Source organism: Myotis lucifugus, unplaced genomic scaffold, assembly GCF_000147115.1.
Source record: "Myotis lucifugus unplaced genomic scaffold, Myoluc2.0 scaffold_48, whole genome shotgun sequence".
Lineage (NCBI taxonomy): Eukaryota > Metazoa > Chordata > Mammalia > Chiroptera > Vespertilionidae > Myotis > Myotis lucifugus.
In genome coordinates, this window is record NW_005871096.1 from 942,785 (window position 1) to 969,363 (window position 26,579).

The 26,579-nt window shown below is 35.3% G+C and overlaps 1 protein-coding gene across 2 annotated transcripts in view; it reads left to right on the plus strand.

The window, feature by feature from the left end:
- The window catches only part of GABRG1 (gamma-aminobutyric acid type A receptor gamma1 subunit), a 44,789-nt gene extending 22,271 nt beyond the window's left edge, over nucleotides 1–22,518 (plus strand). Inside the window, exons 4-10 of one of the 2 annotated variants that reach the window (XM_023753609.1) lie at nucleotides 6,521–6,741; nucleotides 7,425–7,507; nucleotides 9,740–9,877; nucleotides 9,991–10,143; nucleotides 13,513–13,724; nucleotides 21,891–21,987; nucleotides 22,046–22,518. In XM_023753609.1, the coding sequence (XP_023609377.1) occupies nucleotides 6,521–6,741; nucleotides 7,425–7,507; nucleotides 9,740–9,877; nucleotides 9,991–10,143; nucleotides 13,513–13,724; nucleotides 21,891–21,987; nucleotides 22,046–22,233 (1,092 nt within the window). In that variant the 3' untranslated portion in view covers nucleotides 22,234–22,518. Of the gene's footprint in view, nucleotides 1–6,520; nucleotides 6,742–7,424; nucleotides 7,508–9,739; nucleotides 9,878–9,990; nucleotides 10,144–13,512; nucleotides 13,725–21,890 lie in introns of both variants that reach the window. The other variant, XM_006088456.3, reaches the window with a different exon arrangement.
- The last annotated feature ends 4,061 nt before the right edge of the window (nucleotides 22,519–26,579 follow it).

A 26,579-nucleotide genomic window follows, 5' to 3' on the forward strand; every position in this document is an offset into this window, starting at 1 on the left:
TTGTGTGTGACGGGGTAGAGCCATAACCTCCCCATCGGCCCTGCCTGAGTGTGACAGTGGCGGCGCCAACCCCCTGATCCGCCCTGCTGTGTGTGTGACAGGGGGGAGCTCCTCAACCCCCTGATGGGCCCTGCTCTGTGCATGACAGGGGGGAGCTCCCCAACCCACTGATTGGCCCTGCTCTGTGCGTGACAGGGTACGGAGCCCCAACCCCCCTGATGGGCCCTGCTCTGTGCATGACAGGGGGCAGTGCCCCAACCCCCTGATTGGCCCTGCAGGGTATGGAGCCCCAACCCCCTGATTGGCCCTGCTCTGTGAGTGACAGGGGGCAGTGCCCCAACCCCCTGATTGGCCCTGCTCTGTGCATGACAGGGGGCAGCGCCCAAACCCCCTGATTGGCCCTGCAGGGTACGGAAGCCCCAACCCCCCTGATGGCCCTGCTCTGTGCGTGACAGGGGGATGGCGCCGCAACTTTCCATCGACCCTGCCTTGAGTGTGACAGGGTGCGGTGCCCCAACCCCCCAATCGGCTGTACCCTGAGCGTGACTGAGGGTGGCATCGCAATCTCCCGATCCGCCCTGCTTTGTGCATGACAGGGGGCGGCGCCCACTTCCCCAATCAGCCCTTTTCTGAGCCCGACCAGGGCTGGCACCTAGGGATGGGGCCTGCCCTCTGCCACCAGGAGCAGGCCTTAGCCAGCAGGGTCGTTATCCTCCCGAGGTCCCCAGATTGCGAAAGGCACAGGCCGGGGCTGGGGGGGACCCCCTGAGTGCACAAATTTTTGTGCACTGGGCCTCTAGTCTGAATATAATTCTCTAAGATTTTGCTGATTTGCTCTATTATTTTACATATTCATTATTACAGCAGTCAAATTGTTTCTCTATTACAAGGATTTAACCACTTTATATCCACATAGTCATCATACCTAACAAGTGCCTATGTCTGCTCATTCTCATGGTATTATAGTCAGGCTATGTTTTTGTTTTTTTCTTACTCAATATGATGTTCCTATGATTGTCATGAACTTTCACAGCTGCCTGCACTGACTGTTGTACTGACAGGATTGGGGCCACACCAGGACATCTTTGTTACCTCATTGCAAATGAATATGAATAGGCTGCGGAGAAGTTGAATTTGACAGTCTGAAATTAGAAACTAACTCTCAGGAAAATGTTAGCACTGGAGCAAATATCTGTCAGTAATTAGCTAAATCCTGAGACATGGCGAAAACAATCTTGTAAAGAGAAAAAAAAGAAATGAATATCAGACTTTAAGGAATATGTACATTTAAGGAATATGTACCTAATATGAGGCTGATGTAGTAAATAAAACAGCAAGGTTGGCAAGAAAATTAGGATAAAACAGTGGCAAATAAGCCAAGAAAAAAGAAAGTTTCAATGAAATTTTTAGTGTTAGCTCTGTTTAAATTAAATTCCTATACACCAGTTGATTATTGTAAAGACAAATCATTCTAAATATCTGTGTATATTATTTAACATTATGCAAATATGAGATTTCATAAAACAATATATAACTGAAATGTTAATTTTCTTTTTAGGAGAATCTTAAAATGCTCATTTTTAACTAACCAATGCTTAGAGGAGATAAGCCTGTTAGAGCATATGGAAGTCTTCATTTTCATGAATTGTATATTTTTTTGCTCTGGGCCTTTGTTTTCAATTTTAATGAATTCATTAAAGAAAAATATATGGTTGTTAAACAGAAATAGGATTCAAGGTTATGTTAGTGTCCCAGAGATATTTAACAAGTATGGATACCAAGAGCCATCCTATCTAATAATAGACAAACATGGTAATTGACCGTACCTTCACTCCGCTCCCCCCATTGGCTAATCAGCATGATATGCAAATTAACCACCAACAAAGATGGCGGCTAATTTGCATACTGCAGGCAGGGTGGGACAGCACCATCCCGCCTGCCCTGCTGCCATCCAGGCCTGCTATCTGTGCCCCGGGGCAGCGGGCATCCCGTGTGCGACCCGGCCCGGGGCGGCCGGGCAGGGCAGCAGCGATCAGCTGGCCTGCCTGGCTGCCATCTGGGCATCCCGTGTGTGACCTGACCCGGGGCAGTTGGGTGGGGCAGCAAAGGCTTGAAGGCGGCTCCGGCCGGAGCGAAGGCCTGGGTCCCGGGTGCCGGAGGAAAACCGGTGCCGGCAGCCAGGGGAAGGGAAAGCCTATTACACGAATCTTTTCGTGCAACAGGCCTCTAGTTTATGATAATCTAACTCTATAAAAGTTTCATAGTACTGAAGATTCATTTTCCCAGTGACACAAATTACACACTTGTGACCTGGAACAGTGATAATTTTTTAAAGGCTAATTAAATTAAATTGTTATTAAAACTGGTGATACCAAAGTACATACAGGAAAAAATTAAGAATGTTTGATACTGTTTATTAAAAGAGAAGTATTAGGGATTAATGAGGAGCAGTTTACATAGAAGACTGTTTTAACTAAACAATACAGAAAAATTAAAATTCATTTTTCATCAAATGAACAAAATTGCTTTGAATGTGAGTGCAATCAAGCAGGCAGACTTGAGTATAATTAAGCAAGCAAGAGGGTGGTTTTACAAGTGGGATGGCCAAGTATCAAATGTGTGTGTGTGTGTGTGTGTGTGTGTGCGCGTGAGAGAGAGAGAGAGAGAGAGAGAGAGAGAGAGAGAGAGAGGTGTATAGTTTAATAATTTGTTTGAATATGGTGAGAAATGACTTTTAAGTCTTTTTTTGCTTTCTCTTGTTATATCAACCTAATTCTTGGTAATATACTCTTGAGGCGTATAACTGTGTTCAAACATTCTAAATACACTAGAAAAGCTGGTGCTCACAGACAAATTTTTCTCCATGAATTTCTTCAATTTTAAGGAACACATTTCTTCAGCATGATTTGTGCAACTGGTCCTAACGTTCAATATGTTTATCACTCTCTCTCTCTTTTTCTCTGCTGGTACCTCTTGTTCCTTCCTCTCGTTTTTTGTTATTGCAGCTTCTAGATTTAAGAAAATAGAATCTGAAGCATAGCTTGTACATATCAAAGAAACCCTGTTTATTCCTTATACTATGTTAACAGGAAACTGTTAGTTCTCAATAGGTATATTAATTTGAGAAATTATGAGTTATCAAAACCATAAAAAATGAGATTTTTTTTCCTATCTGGATAATTGACCTGCATATACTAATGGAGGGGAAGAGGAATTTAGTCTTTCTGGATGTGATGAATTAAAGTAATTGGAAAAAAAAATTATATTTAATAGTTTAAACTTTATTTTCTTGGTTTGTACAATACTTTAAAGCTTATTCCCATAGTTTTAATTTCTTTACTTTTTTATATTGCATTAACATATTTTTTTGGCATTAGCTACTTAAATCTAGTTCTTTTTACGATTTATTTTAAAACAATATAAAATATAGGTATGTTTTGATTCAACACTAAGAGAGATCAAATAAGAAATTATAAATGAATAGTGTTGTTTTCATTTCTATGCCTCTTTCTCAGTATGCTCATCCATTTACCCATATATATGGCATTAAAGATCTTAGAATTTGAAAATTAAATTAACCTCTGATCTTCAAATAATATAAAAATGATATTAGTTTTTGATATAAACAAATATATTTCTCTCTTATATCATGGTTTTGTTTGCCTTACATGTATTTACTACCTATATTGTAACAGGTGGTTATTTCCCACTAAAATATATTGGCTTCCTTCCTTCAGAGAAGCTAAAACCTAGTGGGGAGAATGGCTAAACAATGAAAAATACAGCAATACAGAAGGTCAAGGGCCAAGAAAAAGGCTGTGTATGAGCCCATATATATTTTAAGTTGCAAATGATGACCTTATGCTGTTTTTTATGAAAACAAATTTCATAAAAATAGTGTATCTGTTTATTATAGAAGAAATTCATGTCTAATATGGGAAAGTTAGAAATTTAAGTGAAAGAAAAAAATATTCTAGATGGTTGTTATCCAGTATTCATTATTGTTACTTCCAATTTAATAACTCTGTAGATAGCTTTACTAAATACCATAATATTATGCATATTTTATAGTAATGTGTCTTTTCACTCATTATATCACAACTGTTATTCCACCCACAACTCTGAGACCTCTGACACATCTTAGTCAGATTTTGGAGGTGTCTATTTTGAATTATTTTCAAGATAGAGAGGCCCAGGTTAGTTACAATTTTATCTTTATAGATTAGTAGACATGCTAATGTGGTAGAATGGACCTGTATTACTTGGTGGTTCTGATATCAAGCTTGGCTTGACGAATACAGTCTGCATGTTGCTGTAAAGGCATTTTTTTTAGATGCGATTAACATTTAAATCACTAGACTTTCGGTAAATCAGATTATCCTTTATGAGGTAGGAGGACACCGTCCAATCAGATGAAAGCTTTAAGAGTAAGCACTGAGTGAAGTCCCTTGAGGAAGAGAGATTCTTTCTCCAGACTGCATTTGACTCAAGACTGAAACTTCATCTCCTCCCTGCAAACTACACTGTACCTTTAACTCAACATGCCTGTAGCCCTTAGATTTGATTTACTGCTAACCGTTATCTGGCCCCTCATAATATCTGGACATGTGAATAGATAGTTTAGGGAGAGATTAATTTCCAGGTGGGAAGACCAGATCGCAATCAACCAAATTTTGTAATGTAATTATTCACCTACAATAATTTCTTAGGCAGGTCTGCATTTTATATGAAGTTTTCTTTCATTGCTAGAAAGACAGTAATATTGAATTAGCTAGTTAAGTATGAGACACATGCATAATTGGAAAGCTGACAGTGTAATGGGAAGACTACACTACATAAACTTTCATCAATTATGGTTTGACTTAATGGAGTTAGAAATCAAAATGGCTCACTTCTTCATCTTTACTTACTAATGCTGTGTTCTCAACTCACTTTCAAGGAAGCAAAGTAAATTTCATAATGTTCATTGGCTCTCACATGTTAAAAGCCCTGTTCCTTATCTCCAAATGTGTATCCTAGAAGCTATTGCACTTGCTCTGGATAAATGAATTTTCTTTTCATGTTTCTCTTGCTTATTTATTATGCAGCTTATTATAACCTCTAAATGGGAACATGAAGTACAAGAACAGTTGAATCATTTTCTGGAAATTACACTAATACAAACGAGTAAACAAAATTGTATTTTCGATTACATATAAAATGGCACAAATTTTAATGACCTTCTTATCTTAGTGAGACGCTTATTAAGGATTAGTAATTTAAAAGACCTTGCAATTATTAACCTCTGTTATGGATTTGGAAGGATAGATTATGAAGACATCTTTCTCTCCTTGATCCTAGATTGAGGGGATAATTTTGAATAGAAAAATTTCACATGTCCTCAATACACTCTGCTTGGGAGAGTTTGACACTTCAGAAGTCATAGCTCTTTCAACAGTGGTTAGCACTTTTCTAAACAGGTATTCTAAAGAAGATCCTGTCAGCTGCTCCTAAGGAAAATTCACAGCTGCTTGCTAAACCCCACCGCTCAGATAGGTAATTATCAAGTGTCACTTTTAATGCCCTGTTAGTTTGGAATACTGCAGCCAAATATCCCCACCAAGTAGCATGAGGTTTCCTCTAGCAACCAATGTTGGATCTTCGCCTCGCCATAATCCTGGCACATATGTATGTTATTTTAAGCTGTTTGTGCCGCTTGACTACATACCAAAGAACAACAAAATTCTGGCACATCATGTAGATTAAATACTCTTCCTGAGATCTACCATATCTACTGATGATCTGCTCATCAGAATGGGCATGAGCCTTCTTACTATTTCATTTACTATTAAAACCAGAAACCATGTCATTAACCCAGGTTACACTCTTAGACTCGGAATGGTTCATCATTGTGTCAGTCGAAAAGGCTGTTTGGATCAGGTATAATTTCTCCCAAAGAAAATACATCCAGCCTGAGAAGCAGGAGGCCAGGATAGGCATGAACGATAACTATTGTGAAGATAACACAAGAATAGCGTGGTGTGTGTGTTTATGTGTCTTTGCTTTAAAACAATTGAAAACAGTAATCTAAGTGATCATAATTAATTTTTTGTACAGAAAATAATGTAAGGGCTTTTAGGTAATTTGGTGAATATTAGCATCTTAATTTTTTACTTCGTATTGTTTTCTGTGACTTAAGCACAATGTGAATATCACAAAAGTAATATAATTGTTAACAGCGAGATAATTTGCTTTTGTATTTAATGATAATATCCAACATATTATAAAATCTTGAATAAAATTTCCAAAAAATAAAGCCACATTAAGCAGCAGTGATTACTAGAAATATTGGATTATTTTTACATGACCCTTGTAAACAATTAAAAAAACATTTGGATTATGACTTTTTTTGTCCCAAAAGACCAAGTTTAATTGCTATTAACTTATAGAAACTTTTTAAATATAAAAATTCAAACATCTAAAGAAAATGTGTAAAAGAGTGGCTTTACTATTACATGTCATTATTCTTTTTGTCTTTCAGGAATACACAATTGATATTATTTTTGCCCAAACCTGGTTTGATAGTCGTTTAAAATTCAATAGTACCATGAAAGTGCTTGTACTTAACAGTAATATGGTTGGGAAAATTTGGATTCCTGATACTTTCTTCAGAAATTCAAGAAAATCTGATGCTCATTGGATAACGACTCCTAATCGTCTGCTTCGAATTTGGAATGACGGACGAGTCCTATATACTTTAAGGTAGTACTGTTTTAAAAAGTGTCATTGCTCTAACTTATTTTTCATGCTAATATTTGGTCAACTCATGAATTTCCCCTTTTTAAAGTTTCAGAGTAAGTAAGAACTATGATGCTCCTTTTATACATTAAAATTAGTATGGTGAATTTAAAAAAAAACCTCAAGTTCAGAGTAACATAGTGATTTTTTTTATAATGTAGTAAAGAAAAGTCCTTAAGAAAAGATTAAATGAATGCTGATGTGTACGATTCAGGTTTATCTAATTCATTGTCATGAGCGTATCTACTTCTTAAGGATAACCCATAATGGAAAGATGTTCATGATAAATTAAGAGACAAACTTATCATACTTAACCATGTACACTCTGCTAATTGTTTGTGTGCGTGCACATGCACAAGCCCATATGTATGTGTATTAATCCCCTGAAGCACAAATTTTTAACTGTAAAAAGACATTCTACTAACTGGATACAGAGGTAGTTTAGTTGGCTAGAGAGGGAAATGTTAGAATTATCTAACTCATTTATGAATGTTATAATATTGCCACTTAAGACTTAAAGATTATAGCATTATTATTTCCTAGTATATCAAAGTTCATTATTGTAGGCCAAAAATACGCTTGACAATTAGAGAAAATATTTGCAATACTTGAAATCTCATTTTTAATATTTTTTTCCATCTAAATAGATTGACAATTAATGCAGAATGTTATCTTCAGCTTCATAACTTTCCTATGGATGAACATTCCTGTCCACTAGAATTTTCAAGCTGTAAGTGATAAAATACATAATAATTTCTTAGATCAACAGATATATAGAGACTAATGAGAATGACAGAACAACATATCAAAATGTCTGGGATGTAGCGAAAGCAGTAATAAGAGGGAAGTTTATGTCATTACAGGCCAATCTCAAGAAACAAGAAAAATACCAACTAAAAAACCTAACATTAAATCTTAAAGAACTAGAAAACAAAGAACAAAAATGACCCAAAATCAACCTAAGCAAGGAAATAGTAAAAATTAGAGCTGAGTTTAAAGAAATAGAGAACAAAAGGACTACGCACAAAAAAATTAATACAACAAAGATCTGATTCTTTGAAAAGATTAATAAAATGGACAAACCCCTGGCTGACTCACTAAGGAAAAAAGAGAAAAAACTCATATAAACAAAATTAGAAATGAAATAGAAGTTACTACAGACATCACAGATGTACAAAGGTTCATACTAGAGCATTATGAAAGACTATATCCCACCAAATTCATTAACTTAGGAGAAATGGATAAATTCCTAGAAATATATTATCTTTCTAGACTGAATCATAAAGAATTGGAAAATCTAAATAGACTGGTCAATAGAGAGGAAATTAAAACAACCATCAAAAACCTCCCAAAATATAAAAGTCCAGGACCAGATGGCTTCACCAGTGAATTCTACCAAACATTCAAAAAGATTTGATACCTATCCTGCTCAAACTTTTCAAAAAACAAAAAAATGGAGATAATACTTCCTAACATTTTATGAGACAACTTAACGCTGATACCAAAAATTGCCAAGGATAACACAAGAAAGAAAACTATAGACCAATATCTCTGATGAATACTGGTGCAAAAATCCTAAATAAAATACTATCAAATGGAATACAACAATACATTAAACAATTAATACGTTACGATCAAGTGGAATTCATTCTAGAGGCACAATGACGTTTCAGCATATGCAAATCAATCAATGTAATACACCACGTTAACAAAAGATTAAAAAATCATATGACCTTATCAATAGATGCAGAAAATGCATCTGATAAGATACAATATCCATTTCTGATTAAAACACTCAATAAAATGGGCATAGAAGAAAAGTACCTTAACCGGCATCACCCTCAAAGTAGATATTTAGTGGTATGTAATAAAATTCCAAGTTGTACGAGACTTTTACAAGTGTCTCAGGTACAGGGATGCTTACGAAAGTGACAATGACAATAAGCTCAGCAGCCTAATAAAGGCCATATATGAGAAACCCTCACCTAATATCATAGTCAATTGTGAAAAACTGAAAGTTTTTCCTCTAAGATTAGGAATAAGACAAGGATGTCCATTCTCACCACTCTTATTCAACACTCGAGGCCCGGTGCACAATATTCTTGCACAGGTAGGATCCGTAGGCCTGGCAGGTGATCAGGGCCCATCAGGGTCTTCTGGCTGCTGGCCAGGGCCTTCCTTTCTCAGCTGCCAGCTGCCAGTGGGGGCCTTCCTTTATTCCCCAGTGCCCCCTGGTGGTCAGCGCACATCATAGTGAATTATCAAACTCCAGGTCTCCTGACCAAACCCCCAAAGGGATACTTTGCATATTAGTCATATATATATATATATAGTCCTGGAAGTCCTAACAAGAGCAATAAGGCAAGAGAAAGAAATAAAAGGCATCCAAATAAGGAAGAAGTATAACTGTCACTTTTTGTGGATAATATGATTCTATATATAGAAAACCCTAAAGACTCCATCAAAAAACTATTAGAAACAATAAACAAATACAGTAAAGTTGCAGGATACAAAACATTATACAAAAAATCCACTGCATAAATATTTTTAAAGAAGAAAAATATAAAATAATAATTCAGTAAAGCAGCAATCAAGTAGAGTTCAAAAAAATAAAAATTATTTTCAGAAATGCATACCAAAATATAACAACTACAAAAAATTAAAGAATTATCTGAGAAAGCAGGTTAGTGTTTATCTCTAGTTGGGAGAGGAAATGCTATATTGGGGTTGTCACATGAGATTTCCTGGATGCTAGCAGGGTTCTATTTCCTAATTTATGTGGAGTCAGATGAATTATCATTATTCTTTAAAATATACACATACATTTTATGGGGAATTTTTTGACATATAGTAGAAGAGTGAAGAAGAATTTCAAAAAATTTGTCTGGATAATGTTGGTATGGCAACTGTAACAGATTTGGATCTTGCTAATTTATATATTTTATTTCAATATATTATCTAGATGGATACCCTAAAAATGAAATTGAATATAAGTGGAAAAAACCTTCTGTAGAAGTGGCTGATCCTAAATATTGGAGATTATATCAGTTTGCATTTGTAGGGTTGCGGAACTCAACCGAAATTTATCACACAATCTCTGGTAAGAAAGAAACACAAAATTAGTGAAATAGCATTTGTATTTCAATCTATGGGTTGGAATCTATACTTTTGTATTTATTTTATAACCAAAATAAAACCTTTTTTTTCTTTCAGGGGATTATGTTATCATGACAATTTTTTTTGACCTGAGCAGACGAATGGGATATTTCACTATTCAGACCTACATCCCATGTATTCTGACAGTTGTTCTTTCTTGGGTGTCTTTTTGGATCAATAAAGATGCAGTACCTGCAAGAACCTCACTGGGTATGACATATAATATTATGCTATAGTGTCATGGGACTTTTACAAATATGTTAATGTGATAAACTTTATTGTTGAATATATTAGAATATTCCTCTACACTACAATCAAGCAAAAATTAAGTTACTCTATTGCAATATAGTGTTGAAATGCATACATGAAAAGCAAAATGAAATAGAAATGCAAAGAACTTAAAACTTCAGAAAATATTTTTATTGTTTCCACTATTAGAGGCCAAGGAAAGCATGCATACACAGTAAGAATTAACACATAAAAATCATACAGAATCACTGAATTTAATTTAGTCAACAATTTCAATCACTTTTCATCTTTTTTTAGCTGGATCACTAATAGCCAACATTTATTGACTAGTGTGTGTTAAGAAGGCTTTGAAGTGCCTTACTTTTACAATAGTGCTAATGAATAGTCAACTGTTCTAAAGGGCAGGTTGCTGAAAGGAACAAGAATCTTTTTGTTGTTGTTATTACTCCTCACCCAAGGGTATTTTTTCCATTGATTTTTAGAGAGAGGGGGAGGGAGGCTGGGGGAGAGAGAGAGAGAACTATGGATGTGTACCACATGTGCCCTGACCAGGACCAGGGAAGGAACCTGCAACCCAGGCATGTGCCCATGACAGGAATGAAACTGCGACCCTCTGGTGTCCAGGCCAGTGCTCTAGCCACTTGGCAACACTGGCCAGGCAGAAACAATTATCTTATAGGCTTTAATAATCTATAGACTGTGGAAATAGTCTGTGAATACTTCTGAGAGTTTCCTGTAACATAACACTGATTTAAAAGGTAATTTGTAATTCACACTTGATATAATAAACTTTTGTTTTCATTCTTTAGCAACCCATGACAATAATCAACATCATATAAAAAAAATTTTCTAATTACTATACATTTGTTTAAAAAACTAAAGGCCCGATACACAAAATTCTTGAAAGAGTAAGCCTTCCTTCCCCCAGCTACCGGCACTGGCTTCCCTCTGGTACCAGGGGTCCGGGCTTCTCTCTGGCTGCCAGCAGGCACCCAGGACCCGGGCGTCCCTAGCAGCCCTGGCTTCATCCGGAAGGTCATCCGGAAGGACGTCTGGTCTAATTAGCATATTATGCTTTCATTATTATAGATGACAACTTAAATTCATGCATTAATATACAAAGACAACTCATTGATCAATTCCCAAGAATACAATAGTGCAGGAAGTGAATCACATTACTGAAAATTGTGTCTTACAAAACAAAGAAAGTTAGAGCTTTTGCTTTTTTCAACAGCAAAGAGATTTTCATTTTGTTTCTATGATAGCTGGTGAATAACTTCACTCATAAATACAGTAAAATGCAAATCACATAAAAGTAGCAAGATAAAGCCTGAGGCATCCAGCTCTATGCTTGGAAATGCATTTCCTTTGGGAGTCTAAGCAGAAGTGTAGACATAGCTAGTGGATAAAATGCACTCATACCTGAGATTTGTTTTCTATTTAAAATAATTGTAATTTCAAATTACATTTCATGCCAAGGGAAAAGAAATGATTTTAGATTATTTATATGCTACTTTGAATATAACAGATATTATATTTTTGTTTTAAAACATTATTCTTGTATTTTTCCAAAAAAGGATTTGAATAAATTAATTATACTATTGGGTGTGTCTGAAGCCAAAAATCATATTCCAGTTTCATGAAAGAGAATAGCCAGTTGTGGAATTTTTGCATGAATTAATATTTTTAATATTAGTATATCAAGTTTAAAGATAAGTGATAGTCAGATTTAACTTGAAGAATATCTTATAACTGTGGGACCTATGTAGTTGGAATATAAAGCTTTTTATATTTGAAGGAAAATTTCCTGAGCTCATTTATTCCACATTGCATTTTTACAAACTTGTATCAAATGCCTTTCATGAAAGAGGCAGTGTTCTAGGTACTTTAGTATTACCAGTGAACAATATTTGTAAACTCCTCATGTCTATGGCATTTATGTTTTTGTGGCATATAGAATTAATGTACAAATATAAAAAGCATAGAAAAATGTCAATGAGTAATAAAGGTTATAAAGACAAAGCAAAAAAATGGCTAGAGAATGGCACTAGATGTTGATAGACGTAATGTTTGCTATTTTATCTTGTAGAGTCAGGCTCTGAGGAGGTAGCAGGGACTTAGGGCAGTGCGGCAGCTGGCCTGCGGGATAACTGGTAGAAAGATGGTGCAGGCAGGGAGAATAGGCGGTTCTGAAGTGGTCCTTCCTCGCCATGCCATGCTTGGAGTTCAGAAAGGTAACTGTGGCTGGGGCTGACTGACAAGTGGTAAAAAATGAGATTAGAGAGGTGGGCAGTGGTGAGATTACATAAAGTTTAGTAGATTTTTCTAAGGACTTTAAGGACTTTTTGGTTTTTATTCCAAATGTGGTAGGAGATTATAGGATTAAAGCCATAGAGGAAACATTAGTGAATCTGCTTAATAACACAATAGAATTCAAAAGACTAAAATTTTCCATAGTATATCATAAAATATACTCTAAAAATAATATGTATAATAATGCCCTCATATATTTAGAAATTAAAGCATGACCTTTTAGATAACCCTTGGATCAAAAGAGAAATTAGAAAATATTTTAAAATAAATTTAATAGATATTTAATATATATATATAAATATTTATATATATATATAAATTATATAAATATTTGCAAGACACAGGTAAAGCATTGCTTAAAGGGAAATTATAGCTTTAAATATGTTTTTATTTATTTTTAGAGGGAGAGGGAAGGAGAAGGAGAAAGAGATAAAATCAATGATGAGAGAGACACATAGATCAGCTGCTTTATGCATGCTCCCTCCTGGGGATCGAGCCCATAACTCAGGCATGTGCCCTGACCTGGGAATCAAATCCGGGGCCTTTTGGTCCACAGGACAACGCTCAATCCATTTAGCCATACCAGCCTGGCAGAAGTTATAGCTTTCTAATGCTGATGTTAGAAAGGAAGAAAGATTTAAAGTCTATATTCTAAGTATCCCCTTTAAGAACACACAAAATAAATACCTTTTTGCAGGGTGGGGTAAAGGTAGGTGTACAGGCAGCCTTGTGACAGTTAAACATTGAATAGTCTGTTACTATAGAGCAAGGGAAGGATGGGTCCAGGGACTCACGTCCTTGCAGTCCACAGAATTTAGATGACGAAAACACGGACAGAACACATTGAACATAATGTAGCTATGGTTACCAGTATTTTTTTCCCCTGTAAATCACAGTAATCATACCCTTTTGTGTGCATTGTTTATTGCTGCTCACAATATTGCCAAATCAGAAGAAAGAATGAAAACAGTCTGTGAGGTTATTTTTCATCTTCTATTTGTTCCCCTCCCTCCGCAGGCATTACCACAGTTTTGACCATGACCACTCTGAGTACCATAGCCAGGAAGTCCTTGCCTAAGGTTTCCTACGTGACTGCGATGGATCTCTTTGTTTCTGTGTGTTTCATTTTCGTTTTTGCAGCCTTGATGGAATATGGCACCTTGCATTATTTTACCAGCAACGAACGAGCAAAGGCTGCTAGAGACAGAAAGATAAAACACAAGGCCTCGGTACGTTAAAAATCTTTACTTTTTTTAAAGTGGCAATTTAATATTAGAGATACTGTTTAAATACTCATGTTATACTTACTCAGACAAATATGGTGCTTGAGGAACCCTGACAAAATATAAACAAAAATAAAATGAAACTGGAGCACCTCACATTGCCCACCAAGGAGAGTGCATTTACTAGTGTATTTCCTCTTAGAAGAGACTCTTGGATCACCTTTGTAAAGACTGCTTTCATGTGCTGTGAATTTTTCCAAGTGCTAGGTTCTTATACCTAAAAAAAGTGTTTAAGATCATTCTTTAAAGAGATCCTACGTTTGTGTTTAGAATTTGAAAAACAGGTGGCCCACAAAATTAACTTACCTTGTAGAGACAAAGATTCCTCTTTAACATTGCTATTCAGCTGTGTTTGAAAGGCATAGCCATACAGGATTTTTTTGTTGTTTTTTGGGGGGATTTCTGCATATTTATACTCTACTACTCCCTCTTCCCTATCATGTATCTATCCTAACTTATGTCACATCAAGTTGATATAATTGATTCTAAGATACTCAAGTGTTGGGTGATTGACTATAATTTCTTGTTATAATGGCCACTTTAAAACCTTGAAGTAATATCTAACACTGATCACATCAGGTGTTCCTCTAAGTATTTTACATGTGTGATTTAATTATGCTCATCTGAGTACAAGTTCAGTCATTTGCACAAGGACAGCCGCAGGAAGTGAAGGATCCATGACTCACACCCAGGACTTTCTTAGTGCCGGAGCTCAAGTTTGTAACCCTTATTACCTTTTCTCAGAGAACTCAGGAAGGAAACATCCGTTTCTCCAATATTAATTTAAAAAGGCACGTCGCTGCTGACTGAAGAGAATGATTTCAATGTGGATTTGTTCCAAAATACCCAAATGACAACTGTATCAAAGAGCCACTATAAGCCTCCCATAGTGTTTATACAGTGAGGCATAGAGTTTTCCACATTGTCTCCTAAACTTGTAAGTTCTAGGATTCGATGATTTTTCTCCCTCCCCCTTTTTCATTAGTTTCTTTATAAAGCTTTGCCATACTTATAAATTAAATTTTATTTTTCATGTAATACTCTAAGGCACAAATCTTTGTGAATTTGTTTTCAGATTTCCACAATATTCCAAGAAAGCAGAGTGCATTAACTGGCAGTACACATTTGAGAACTTACATTGTAGAATTAGCCTACGAGTGTCTCAAGTTAACATTATTTTAACTTATGCATAGCACATATTATAACCCGTAAGTGGGCAAACTATCAAAGGACAATGATGTCAACTTTAATATTGACCTGCTAAATTTTAGGTAAGGAAAAATGCAGGTTTTCTACGATTTTCTTTGAATCAAAGCCAATCATCCTCTTCTGGATTTTCCATTTCATCATATATTCATCCATAGCTATGTTCAGGTACTACCTTGAAATTTTACTTTTGGAAATTGGGAATGAATGTCAGTCAGTGTACAATATCACATGCGTTCTCATCTAATTCTAAGAATACCATGTAGGTACTATTTTTATAGCATCTAAGGACACTCAACCAGTAAGTGGCTGCTGCTAATCACTTTGATTCTACATCATGCACTTCCAATCACATTGCATGTCACATTTACTCAGGAAGCTGCAAACTGGAGTGCAAACTGTACTATTATGATGTTTACTTAATCATTCATTCACCAAATATTTATTAAAGTCACCCTTGTTCTAAGCACTGCTTTAGAATAGTTATTTGATATAAAATATACATGCTGAGTATTCAAAATTTAGCATAAGGCCCAGGAATAAAAATACTAAAGGTGAAAAAATAAGGAATAAAAATTAAATGAGGACACATATGTAATACCTTAATCAATAAAGAAAAAAATAGATATAGCACATTAAAAAATAAATGAGCCCTTTGAATCACTATATTTCAAAGCCAGATAAAAGTTAAATTTGACCTATTATAATTGACTACCTGGGTACAGGAATTATTTTCTTTAGAGCTATCCATAAGAAAGTTCTATAGTCTTTACTTTCTGTGATTCATGAGCCCTTTCAATAGTAAATGTCACTTTGAGTGAAAAACTGAGATCAGTAATCAAATCTGACTCCCTGCCTGGTTCAGTCATATATTCTTGCTAACTGGGTAAATCAATATGAGTACACTTTTATTAAGAATAGACACCTCTGCTTGCTATTTTCTCAAATGTCCTATCTAAGAGCTTTGTGTATCTGATTTTCTTCTGTTTCAGCCACAGTAATCAAATGCGCAACCTAGACAGAGAAGTCCTCTCTCTCTCTCTCTCTCTCTCTCTCTCTCTCTCTCTCTCTCTCTCCTTTCTTTTTCTCTCCCCTTCTCCCCTTGTCTTCCTCTCTCCTCCCTCCTTCTTTCACCTTCCTTCCATCTCCCTACATTTTTTTTATAAGCTCAAAATTCTGAGTAGTTTAAAATACAGTATTTTTCCTTTTTTTAACCTTAAATTACTATGACAATAGTCAGACCAGGACCAAAAACTTTGACTAGAGTCAGTGAATGGTCAATAAGTCTGTTATTGAGCAAAAACAAAAATCCCCTTTGTTGATGTCTCTATGACAACTTAACTGAGGATCCCAGAATACCCCAATTTATTTTCATTAGAAACAGCTGATATTTTAACACAATAGATTTTTTGGCTTCAGTGAACCCTCTTAGAAAAACATAAATCAATTAGGATGCTTTCTACTTTACTAGCCATATGATATAGTCTCCCTCCCTCCCTCCCTTCCTTCCTTCCTTCCTTCCTTCCTTCCTTCCTTCCTTCCTTCCTTCCTTCCTTCCTTCCTTCCTCTATCCTTTCTTCCTTAAGTTCTTCTTTTCTCTTTTCAACATTCTTTTCCTTTCTTCTTTAATTTTCATTGTGATTGTCAATGACAGTTTTATTTGGTCCATGTTCCCATCCAATAGATGTCATTATGTTTTTATTTCTACTCATTAAAAATATGATTTTTGTATGTTTGAGTCAACATATATTTTCCAAAACAAAACAAAACCCAAAAACTGAAAAGTTAACTATGTTGGAACATGTAATTAACATTATGAATCAGGTAAAGGTCACATTAATACAATAGTAGTAAACTAATCATTACCAACTGAAGAGTAGTTAATTTTGAAATTAGAATACTCAACCTATAGATGATTAAAAATCTCAGGAAACTATCTTATACTCACACCAGTGGCCTGGTATACCCATTAGAGGACAGAACTTATTAATAATCTCTCAATTTGATTAAAATGTAAAATAATAGAGATTTATTTCACCAGCCATGAACAAGACACTTTGGAGAGAAAAATGATAGAATGTGTTTTCTGCTTCCAGGATCTTCAAATCTAGGTGTAGAAAAGTACAGTAGGCATGTAAATGCCAGATAACAAAGTGCAATACAAATAACAATCCAATGTAAAAGTCAAAAGTAAACAAAGATACTCCAAGGGAATTAGCAGTTAAGTGACTGGTTTCAAATACTTTTTCAGATGCAGACTATTTCCTATGATGTGCATAAGTAAAACATATTTTAAAGGATATGCTTTATTGAAATATCTTGATTTCATGCTCCAACACAGTGAAACACTGACTTAACAAGTGTGTAGTGCTGAGATGAGGCTATATGCAGCTCTTCTGGGGATGGACATGTAAACCATTTAAGGCCATATTGTGGTCCTGTATATCATTTCCATTCTTCCTACCTAAAGTCAGTGTTGATGGGCAAAACAACTCCCACACTCTGAAACTTTGATGGACAGAACAAATCCCACATCCTGTTCCCATTTCCTGAGCCTTTTCTGAAATGTGGCTTCCTTGAGTCAGCTTTATCCATTGGCCTGTTTCCATCTGTTCTTTGCCTTTTATAAACTCATCACAAATTCTGACATGCTGATGGGCAGCTCAGCATCACCAAGACTCACCTTTATGTGTTTTTAACACTGAAGTGCATTTTGTAAGTTTTGAAATTCTGACTGGTTTTGTGAGAGGAGAAAACATATGCTTAGGTTAGCATTTTCAAATACAACTTTTTAAATAAAAAATTTAATAATAGTAATATTAGTCACTATTATATAATATCAATAACATGACCTAATAATGTATTCTATTCATATTACTAATATTTGATAACATATAATTAATGATGTTAACATATGATGTAATAATTATATCATGTAAATGCACACATATATAATTTGTACATAAATGTTTTATTTACTATTTAATAATATTTAATTGATAGAAGTATGTCTTGGTACTTAAAATATACTTTGTATATTTAACCAAGTTACTAATATATGTAATATAGTATTTAATATACAACCAGATAATATGCATATGTAATAAGAAGAATGTAATCCATTTTTCAAAATGTTACATTCAGCTATATTCTTAGTGACTTTTGAAATAACAAAAAAAGGTATGTTCTCAAAACTTTATCATTCAAAGTAAGATTAAATTTTATTTAATTTTGTTATTTCTTTTTTTATCACTTAAACTGATTTATTTTTTTCAATCCTTGCTATTTGGAGAGGGGGGCAGAGGATATTTACTTGAAGAGTTACAAGCTGGGTAATATAGTTGCACTTCAGATAAATAAGGTTTGGAATGTTTGTATTCTTCTGATTAATATTTCAGTGGTTTCTGGGTGATAGATCTGCCAATCAATATATTCATTTTATTGATATTGCATCAGCTCTTAGGCTATTTTTTCAGCACGTATAATGTCTATTTCTATTCACATTAATCAATCATTAAAGTGCAGTTTCTTTCAATTTCTGAATTTTTGGTGTTTTGGGGGGACAGGAAACTAGAAAATTGTCAATAAAGGTGTCACTGTCATAGGAGGTTTCCATGACTTTGACCACTAGAGAATAATCCATTTTTTAAGTGACTCACTTGCAATTTTTCTCTCTTTGTGCACGGGTGTTTAATCATCCCTTTCATATACAATCGATATTTTCTGACAAACACACTATATTTCCATTTATGGCAGTTCTGAGTGATATATGAAATGTGTTTTATGCCATATACCCTTGAAATTCCCAGATAACAAACTTGTATTTTAATCACTTTTCACTCTGATGAGCATTTGAACTATTTAAGTCTTAAGTGACAGGGAAATGAATACAAATGTTTCCGTTTTTTACATCATTTTAGTGCTCCACTAAAATTTAGGAGTCTCTTAAAGTATCCCCAAGTGTCAACCTGAAAAGATCTTTCATTAACATTTAATAAACGCTGTCTCTGCTTTTTATGATACATCTAAGCTGGTGGAGTCATGAATTTATTTGTGTTTAGGGCATTTCTCCTTATCTTCAGGCTGCACATTTTGTTTTTAATATGGATATTATGACTTGTCTGATGCATTTATCTTTTTAAAATATCACAAAATGTGATTATTTGCTTCTGTTTGCATACACTGAATTTTTATAATTTAGTGGTTTGGAGTCTATATTCCTCTTTAGATATAAAATGGATTTAAATGTAAATCCACATTTTAAGAAGTTAAAAGGTTTTGTTTTTCACTTTTAAAATCTTCCCATACAATATTTATTTGTCATGGATTTGTGATATATTTATTTTAAATTTAAGACTAAAAATATATGAACATTTTCTTTAGAAGAATTTAGATAAGGTTAAAACAATTTTAATAATGTCAGCATTGTACTTGCTGTTTAGACAATAAAACCACTGATTATAATAAGCTGTAAAATCTCATCTTAAGATAAATCCTAAATATGCAGAAGTTTTGAAGAATAAGTGTTACTAAAACTGCAATCTCCATTCATATTTTACTTGCCATTATATTCAAGGAGTTATTAATGTTTTTTCCAATAACCTTTTTTTTTATAAGATCTGGGTTTTTATTGTTGGTTGTTTTAACATACTTTATAGCCAATTATGATATACTAGAGGCCCAGTGCATGAAATTTGTGCACGGGTGCGGTCCTAGGCCTGGCCAGTAATTGAAGTGCGAGTATCTGGCATGGAAGGGCAGGTCTCAGCTGACCTCTGGTCCCTGAGCAGCAGCTGGACCCCTGGGCCCCCACATGCCCCACTCTGCCTGAGTCAGGGTGCCTGAGTCCCCACGTGGAGATGCGGTGAGCGCGACCAATGCCGCGGGCCAGGGCGCAGCATGGGCCTCTAGGCCACCCAGCGATGCTGCAGGGAAGCCAGGAGATCAGCGCACTCTCTCCCGGCTGGCCTCGCAGACCAGCTCCTGCACGAACCCATGGGGACCCCAACTGGTCCCTGTGGTCCCAGTGGCTGCAGCCCAGCTCACCTGAAAGAGGCCACGTGGGTGTGGGGTGGGCTCCTAGTGGCACCCCGCATCTGAGCGCGGGGGCTTCCCTGGTGGGCGAGCCCTGGTGACCCAGGGGAGGGTGGCAGGGGGAGTGAGAGTGAGTTTGGCAGACACCCTGCATTCTCACTGCACTTCCGTCCCCATCACTCCCGCCCCCAGGTAGCCAGTGAGAGGTCAAAACCTCCCACCCAGGTGCCGCGGGAGGTTGGTTGCTGCCACCCATCCCCAGTTCCCCATCCCAGCCCAGGGCCGGCCCCGATTGGGTGATCAGGGCCTGAAGGATGTAGGGAGGGATCCAGGAGGTTGGCCACCGGCCCCAAGAAGGGAGCCGGCCCTCAGCCCCCTGGGAAAGGGGCCATGTCCACCAACACCCACCCCCAGTTCCCTGTCCCAGCCTGGTGCCTGGCCCCAATTGGGTGATAGGGGCCTCCTGGCTGGGGGGAGGGACTAGAAGGTTGGCCACAGGCCCCATCTGGCGACCAGGGCCTGCGGGTCAGGGGCAGCTCTTGCATTGAGCATCTGACCCCTGGTGGTCAGTGCACATCATAGGACCGGTCATCCTGGTCCTTCCGGTCATTCTGTTGTAATGGTTGCTTAGGCTTTTATATAGATGCTGTTCAGGAATCAATACGAGCAGTAACAAAACCAATAATAAGCATTGCCTATTGGCAGCTGAATGCTTGCTATGTTTCAAATGGTTTGCTTGGTGCTTTGTGTACATTATCTCATCTGATCACCAAATAGATCCATGTGTTGTCATTGTAACTTGTACAGCAGAAGGCACAGAGGCATAAGAACAGTCACATTTCCTGTTCAAGGTCACACACAACTCTACTGGCAGAACTGGGATTTCTGCCCAAGCCAGTCTGACTCCAAAGTGATTGCTTTAATGTATCATAGTATCCTGGATTGCTTAATTTTTATATTTAAAAATATTTTCTTATTTAATTATTATTCAGAACCTGTTGTCATAAAAATTAATTTGACATGTATCCCAAATAATCCTGATAATAATAGTAAGATGGGCAAGATGAAGCCTGATCATTTTACATAAGTTATGAAATATACTCATCACAGCTATAAAAAATTAGGTGCTAATATAAATTTAGCTTTGTGGATAGCTACATTGGTAAAATTAGACAAAGTTTGAACTCTTGAGTTTTTAACTCCTGCCCATTCTTTCCCCAAAGTATGATGCCTTGAGCTTATCCACTACGATAACCCCCATTACATCATTTTTTAATTCACTCACAGTTTCTCAAAACTTGTTTATCAAAATGTCACCTTTACTATTTTTCTCAATATTACTAAAATAAATAACTTGCATAATATAATATAATAGCAAGTAGACATTTATGGCATTGTAAATGTTTCAGAGTAAAATATCATAGAAATATAGTTTGTTTTAGAATACAGTTATGGTTAATATTTTAGTGGATCATCTTTCTGAAGATATAGCATATATTTCATCTCTGAGAGTTTTTTATGTGAAATCTTCGAGATGTAAAATAATATTAAGTTGTGTGTTACAAAGTAAATAATATAAAAACACACCAAAATTGAATACTTTTTTCTTTTTATTTTTTAATAATATATCTATTTTTTATTGTTGACAGTATTACAGATCTCTCCCATTTCCCTCCCTTCCTTTACCCCCCTCCAAGGAACCCCTACCCACCCCCTGCAGGTCTTCACCACCCTATTGCCTGTGTCCATGGGCCCTCTTTGATTTTTTCAAAGCAAGATTATTTTCACTGCATTCTCTTAGAATTCGCCTTGTGGGGACAAATTGATCTTTTTTATAATGCTGTTCTCTTTCTCACTTATTATGTTACACAGATATCTCCTGGACTCCACCTTGGATCCACTCTGATTCCAATGAATAGCATTTCGCTGCCACAAGGAGAAGACGATCACGGGTACCAGTGTCTGGAGGGCAAAGACTGTGCCAGCTTCTTCTGCTGCTTTGAGGACTGCAGGACAGGGTCCTGGAGGAAGGGAAGGATTCACATCCGCATTGCCAAGATCGACTCTTATTCGCGAATATTTTTCCCAACAGCCTTTGCGCTGTTCAATCTGGTTTATTGGGTTGCCTATCTTTACTTATAAGTTCTACTTGCTAAGAAAAAGCATAAGAGATTTGACTAAATCCAATATAATCTATTGTACTTCAGTAACATGAAGTTTAAATGTAAAATTCAGAGAAACCAATGACCAAAATGTGAATATTATTGTAATCATTTTAAGACTTTCATAGGTCGGTAAAGTAGCAATTTGCATATTAAGTTACTTAAATTTAGGTAACACAGATTACTTGTAAAATGCAATCTATTAAAATACTCATATATTTTTACTTAAATTTTATTTATTTTACTTAAATCACATTAGGATTTTGGACTATGTTCCTGGATTCATATTTTAAAGACATAATACTTTTAATACATGATTTATTTAAATACGATCTATATATGAGTGAGCCTATTCTAATGCCTAATATTTATGGAGTAATTTTTCACCTGGAAAATATTGTTAATTGTTTTTTTCTTTCTTTTTATTTGTATGCCCTATTTGGAATAGAGGATTTTAAAAACATAAAGCCATGATTTCCTGGGATTTATTTTCAAGATGTTTAACTCCAAGGAAGAAATTAACTTATTTATAAATCTTTTATTAATTAAATAATAACATGCCAATTTTACATAATTAAAATGCCAATTTTTTATCTGTTTTAGTGAAGTCTATTTCCTGACAGTATTAAGTAGAACTCTTGTTACATTTATTTTTTTTAACTTTAATTTATTGAGGTGGCATTCGTTAATAAGATTATATATAATATTTTGATGATTTACAAACTAGGATGGATACCACCAAAGTCATCTTTTTAAAATACAAAGTAAAAAATATAAGATTGTTACATCTAACCATATTATGCTCTACTTCTTAGCATTTATGTAGTAAAAGGAGTTAACACTGAAATATTTAGCTCTCCCAAGACTGGAATTAAATGGAGAAAGAATTGATTTTTTTCTGTATGCTCTGCAAGTGTTACATTCCCTAAATTAACAAAAACACTGAGGAACTGTGCTTTGTGGTTAAAGAATTATTACCTAGCAAATTGAGTAACAGTTCATACTGAGGGCATGGTCTTAAATATGAACTATTAACATTTTTTAGACTAGAAAAGTTCTGGAAACACCGTTTTAGGAATTTGTCATATACCGCCTTTTCCATCTCCTAAATTTGGACCCTGTCAGTTTTACAACTTTGTTATAAATCTTTATAATATTCTCTTTTCTAGGAGATGGTAGCAGGCCCAAAAGTCAGGTTAAAGGTGGAGTACTGTTAGAGGCACCTCTCATGAGCATGAGTATGGGGGGCTCTAAATTACTAGACACAGGAGCAGAGAAAGTTTCACTCTAATGTAAAGCCTGTTGGTTAATAGCTTCCAAAACATGTCTTTTGTTAAGAGGGAGTTAACTTTAGGCTTTAATCTTTATTTTCTTGTAACTAGTTTGGCATATCAATTGTTTATAAAAAAAACCTGTATTCATTCACTATCACCTAATTTTCTAGAAAATCTCCAGAGTGATCTTGGAGATAAAAGTTAAGAATGGTTTCCATTGCCAAGAGCAACTATCAGGATGAAGTTTCTGATAAAGGCCTATCTTGTTAAGTGGATGAAGCTACCACCTGTACATTTGACATTCTAGTTTTTAATACAATAACTCCTTCACATGGTTAATGAATACATGAGTGAGGGTCAGTCATGTTATACTTATGTTTTTAGAGTATAGTTTTTACAAATCTAAACGTATGTCATTGTGTGCTCCCCAGATATGTCTGAATTTTTACTATGCTTATAAACTTCTGGGGGAAAAAAGCATAAATTGAACAATAATGCCCAATTATCCACCGACACTGCTTGTTTTGAATGGAGAGCCAAATTAAACTTTGGCCATGTAATATATCCATTTACGAGTTATTCATGCATTCATTTTTATAACATCCAGAATTTATAGATATTCTTCAGGTGAACATTAATTTAGAGTAAAATAAAAAAGTACCCATGAAGAATAAAACTCTTCATTCAAATGTATGATAGCCATTTCCATAATGCATTCTCAAAGGGAATGCAGTTTTTGGTTGCAACTTGCTCATTATCATGGTGGCAAAGTTAATTCTGGGATTTTTTCAAGTCTGTCTGAGCATGATTATATTTTAAAATACTTAAACATGCTTAGTATAAGTAGCTTTGATTTTCTCATTGGTGTTCCATTAACCTGGCTTTGAATGTTGGCAATATTTACAAGTGGAAATAAAATTGGTAAAAATAATAAAAGATGTTTTTCTATATCCATTCATTGTACATACCATCAAAACAACCACTTTGTTTTTCAAGGCCAGTGGTACTTTGTGCAATTTTATGTAAACACATACTTCAGAAACAGAGGTATGCATATATTATTTCTAAAAGTGAGAATAAAGGGCAAAAGTGCAGTTCAACTCCTTTTGCAAGAAATTGAGTAGAGCTTATTTTCCAAGGGACTGCAGTGGAATTCCTATTCTTTTCTCTTTATAATGTTTTGCCATTTGAGAAATAATTGTTTAAAAACCCTCCTCTTTCTCCTGTGAGTTATGTCTTAATTTATTGGATTCTGGAATTTGTGTTTTCTAGCTACTTTAAATGTTTTTAACACTAACTTAAAAAATGGGTACAGAGGATGAGAAGAATAATGAGCAGAAGGATCTAGAATTATTTGGGGAAAAGTTAATTCACATAGACCACCTTCTAAATAAGTGACCAGATCTAGACATTCTGAGAAAGAATATTGTGACTGGTACACCTTTATTCTAATGGATTTACAATTGCATGGTAACATAAACTTAGACTCACTTGAAATTAATTCCTAAAATACCAAATAGTTTCTGAAAAGAACAAACAAAAGTCACTTAAGATTATCTGGGAATTTACTAGAGAAAGGGACAAATTCCTTAGTAAATTCGTCTAAATACAAAGTTTTATTTTGAACAGGAATTCCACAATTTATTGGATTTATTTTAAGTTAAAGACATATTTTATAGAGGAGTTTTTAAAATGGATAAACTCTAATTTAAAGCAAAGTAAATTTGTGTAAATAAATGGACAATCACCAGCTTTTCTTTTTTTCTTTAATGTGTTCCCATATTCTGACATCAATATGTACTCATAAAATATGCTATGTATTTGCTTAAGAGCAAGGCCAAAACTGAGGGCAGCATGCTTGCCAATGATTTAGCATTTAAAAAATGGTTGAGAGTACTTTCATATCAAAGAGCCCATAATTGTAAAATGTGAAATTACATTCCAAGTCAATATGTTACAACAAGATACATCTTGTATGTTGATTACATAGGAGATTTAATAATCACGTAACAAATGAATAAATACATATAAAATTATTGAAGTTTTATAGCAGTGACTATTTTGACTCTTGCTAAATTACCTGTAGCAAGATACCATACTTGCAATTATTTCATGGATTATAGTGTTAGAATTGAAGTGATACAATAGATGTTTAATGATTTAGCATTTCTCTCACCCAAAAGATTTTGAGAATAATTTTTCACCAAGCTATTTTTCTTTACATCATCAAATTTTTGTCACTCCTCAATGTCATACAACACAAAGTCCAGAATTATTGTATAATATCTCTATTGATCATCACTGTTTTTCACTGCTAGGAGGCCCTTGAGAAGCCACTGTAACATCACAGAAACCCTTACTAAGTCTCCACAAAAACAAAAGAATACAAAAAAAAAGCAAAATATCTTTCCAAATGGAGTTTCCCAACACTATTGACCACATTGCTCTAGAAATGTAAGGTCAGTTCAGTCGCTTTTGTGTTTGCATATTGAAAGTGACATAACCTAACTCAAATATTATGCACTTTTTATGTATAAGATACATAGGTACAGTAGGGAATACATAAAGATGAACTCTCAAGGAACATGTAATCAGATGATTATACAATTAAAGGAAGAGAACTTGGGGAACGTTTCTTGGAGGATATGTGTTTAGAGACGGGAGCTTGAGATTCAATATGTCAATAGGTGAAATTAACAGAACTCATACCTTCCATTGAGTAAACAGCTTGGATAAAGAAACAGAAGCATGGGCTTAAATAAAAATTTTTAAATATTTAAGGTTAAGATTTATTGGAGGTTAAGACTTATATGGAGATGATCAAAGATGATAGGAAGAGGCCTATGGTAGAGAGGCAAGAATATGATCCTCAGGAGGTTGGGTAATACCATACATTTGAAGAGTTCACAAAGATGCCTGAGTACAAAAGAGCCATTAGTGATACTGCAGAAATTTCATCTTATCAGTGTGTGATGTTTGGAGTCAGAAAAGCCAGGTAGGAAGCTCCATATGCGGTAAGAGAGGATGAAGGTCAGTACTCTGGTGATAGAAGTTCAATTGAGAAGGAGGAAGATAACCCCTGAATAAGAAAGTATAAGTGACATACATGAAGCTGTGATTAATAG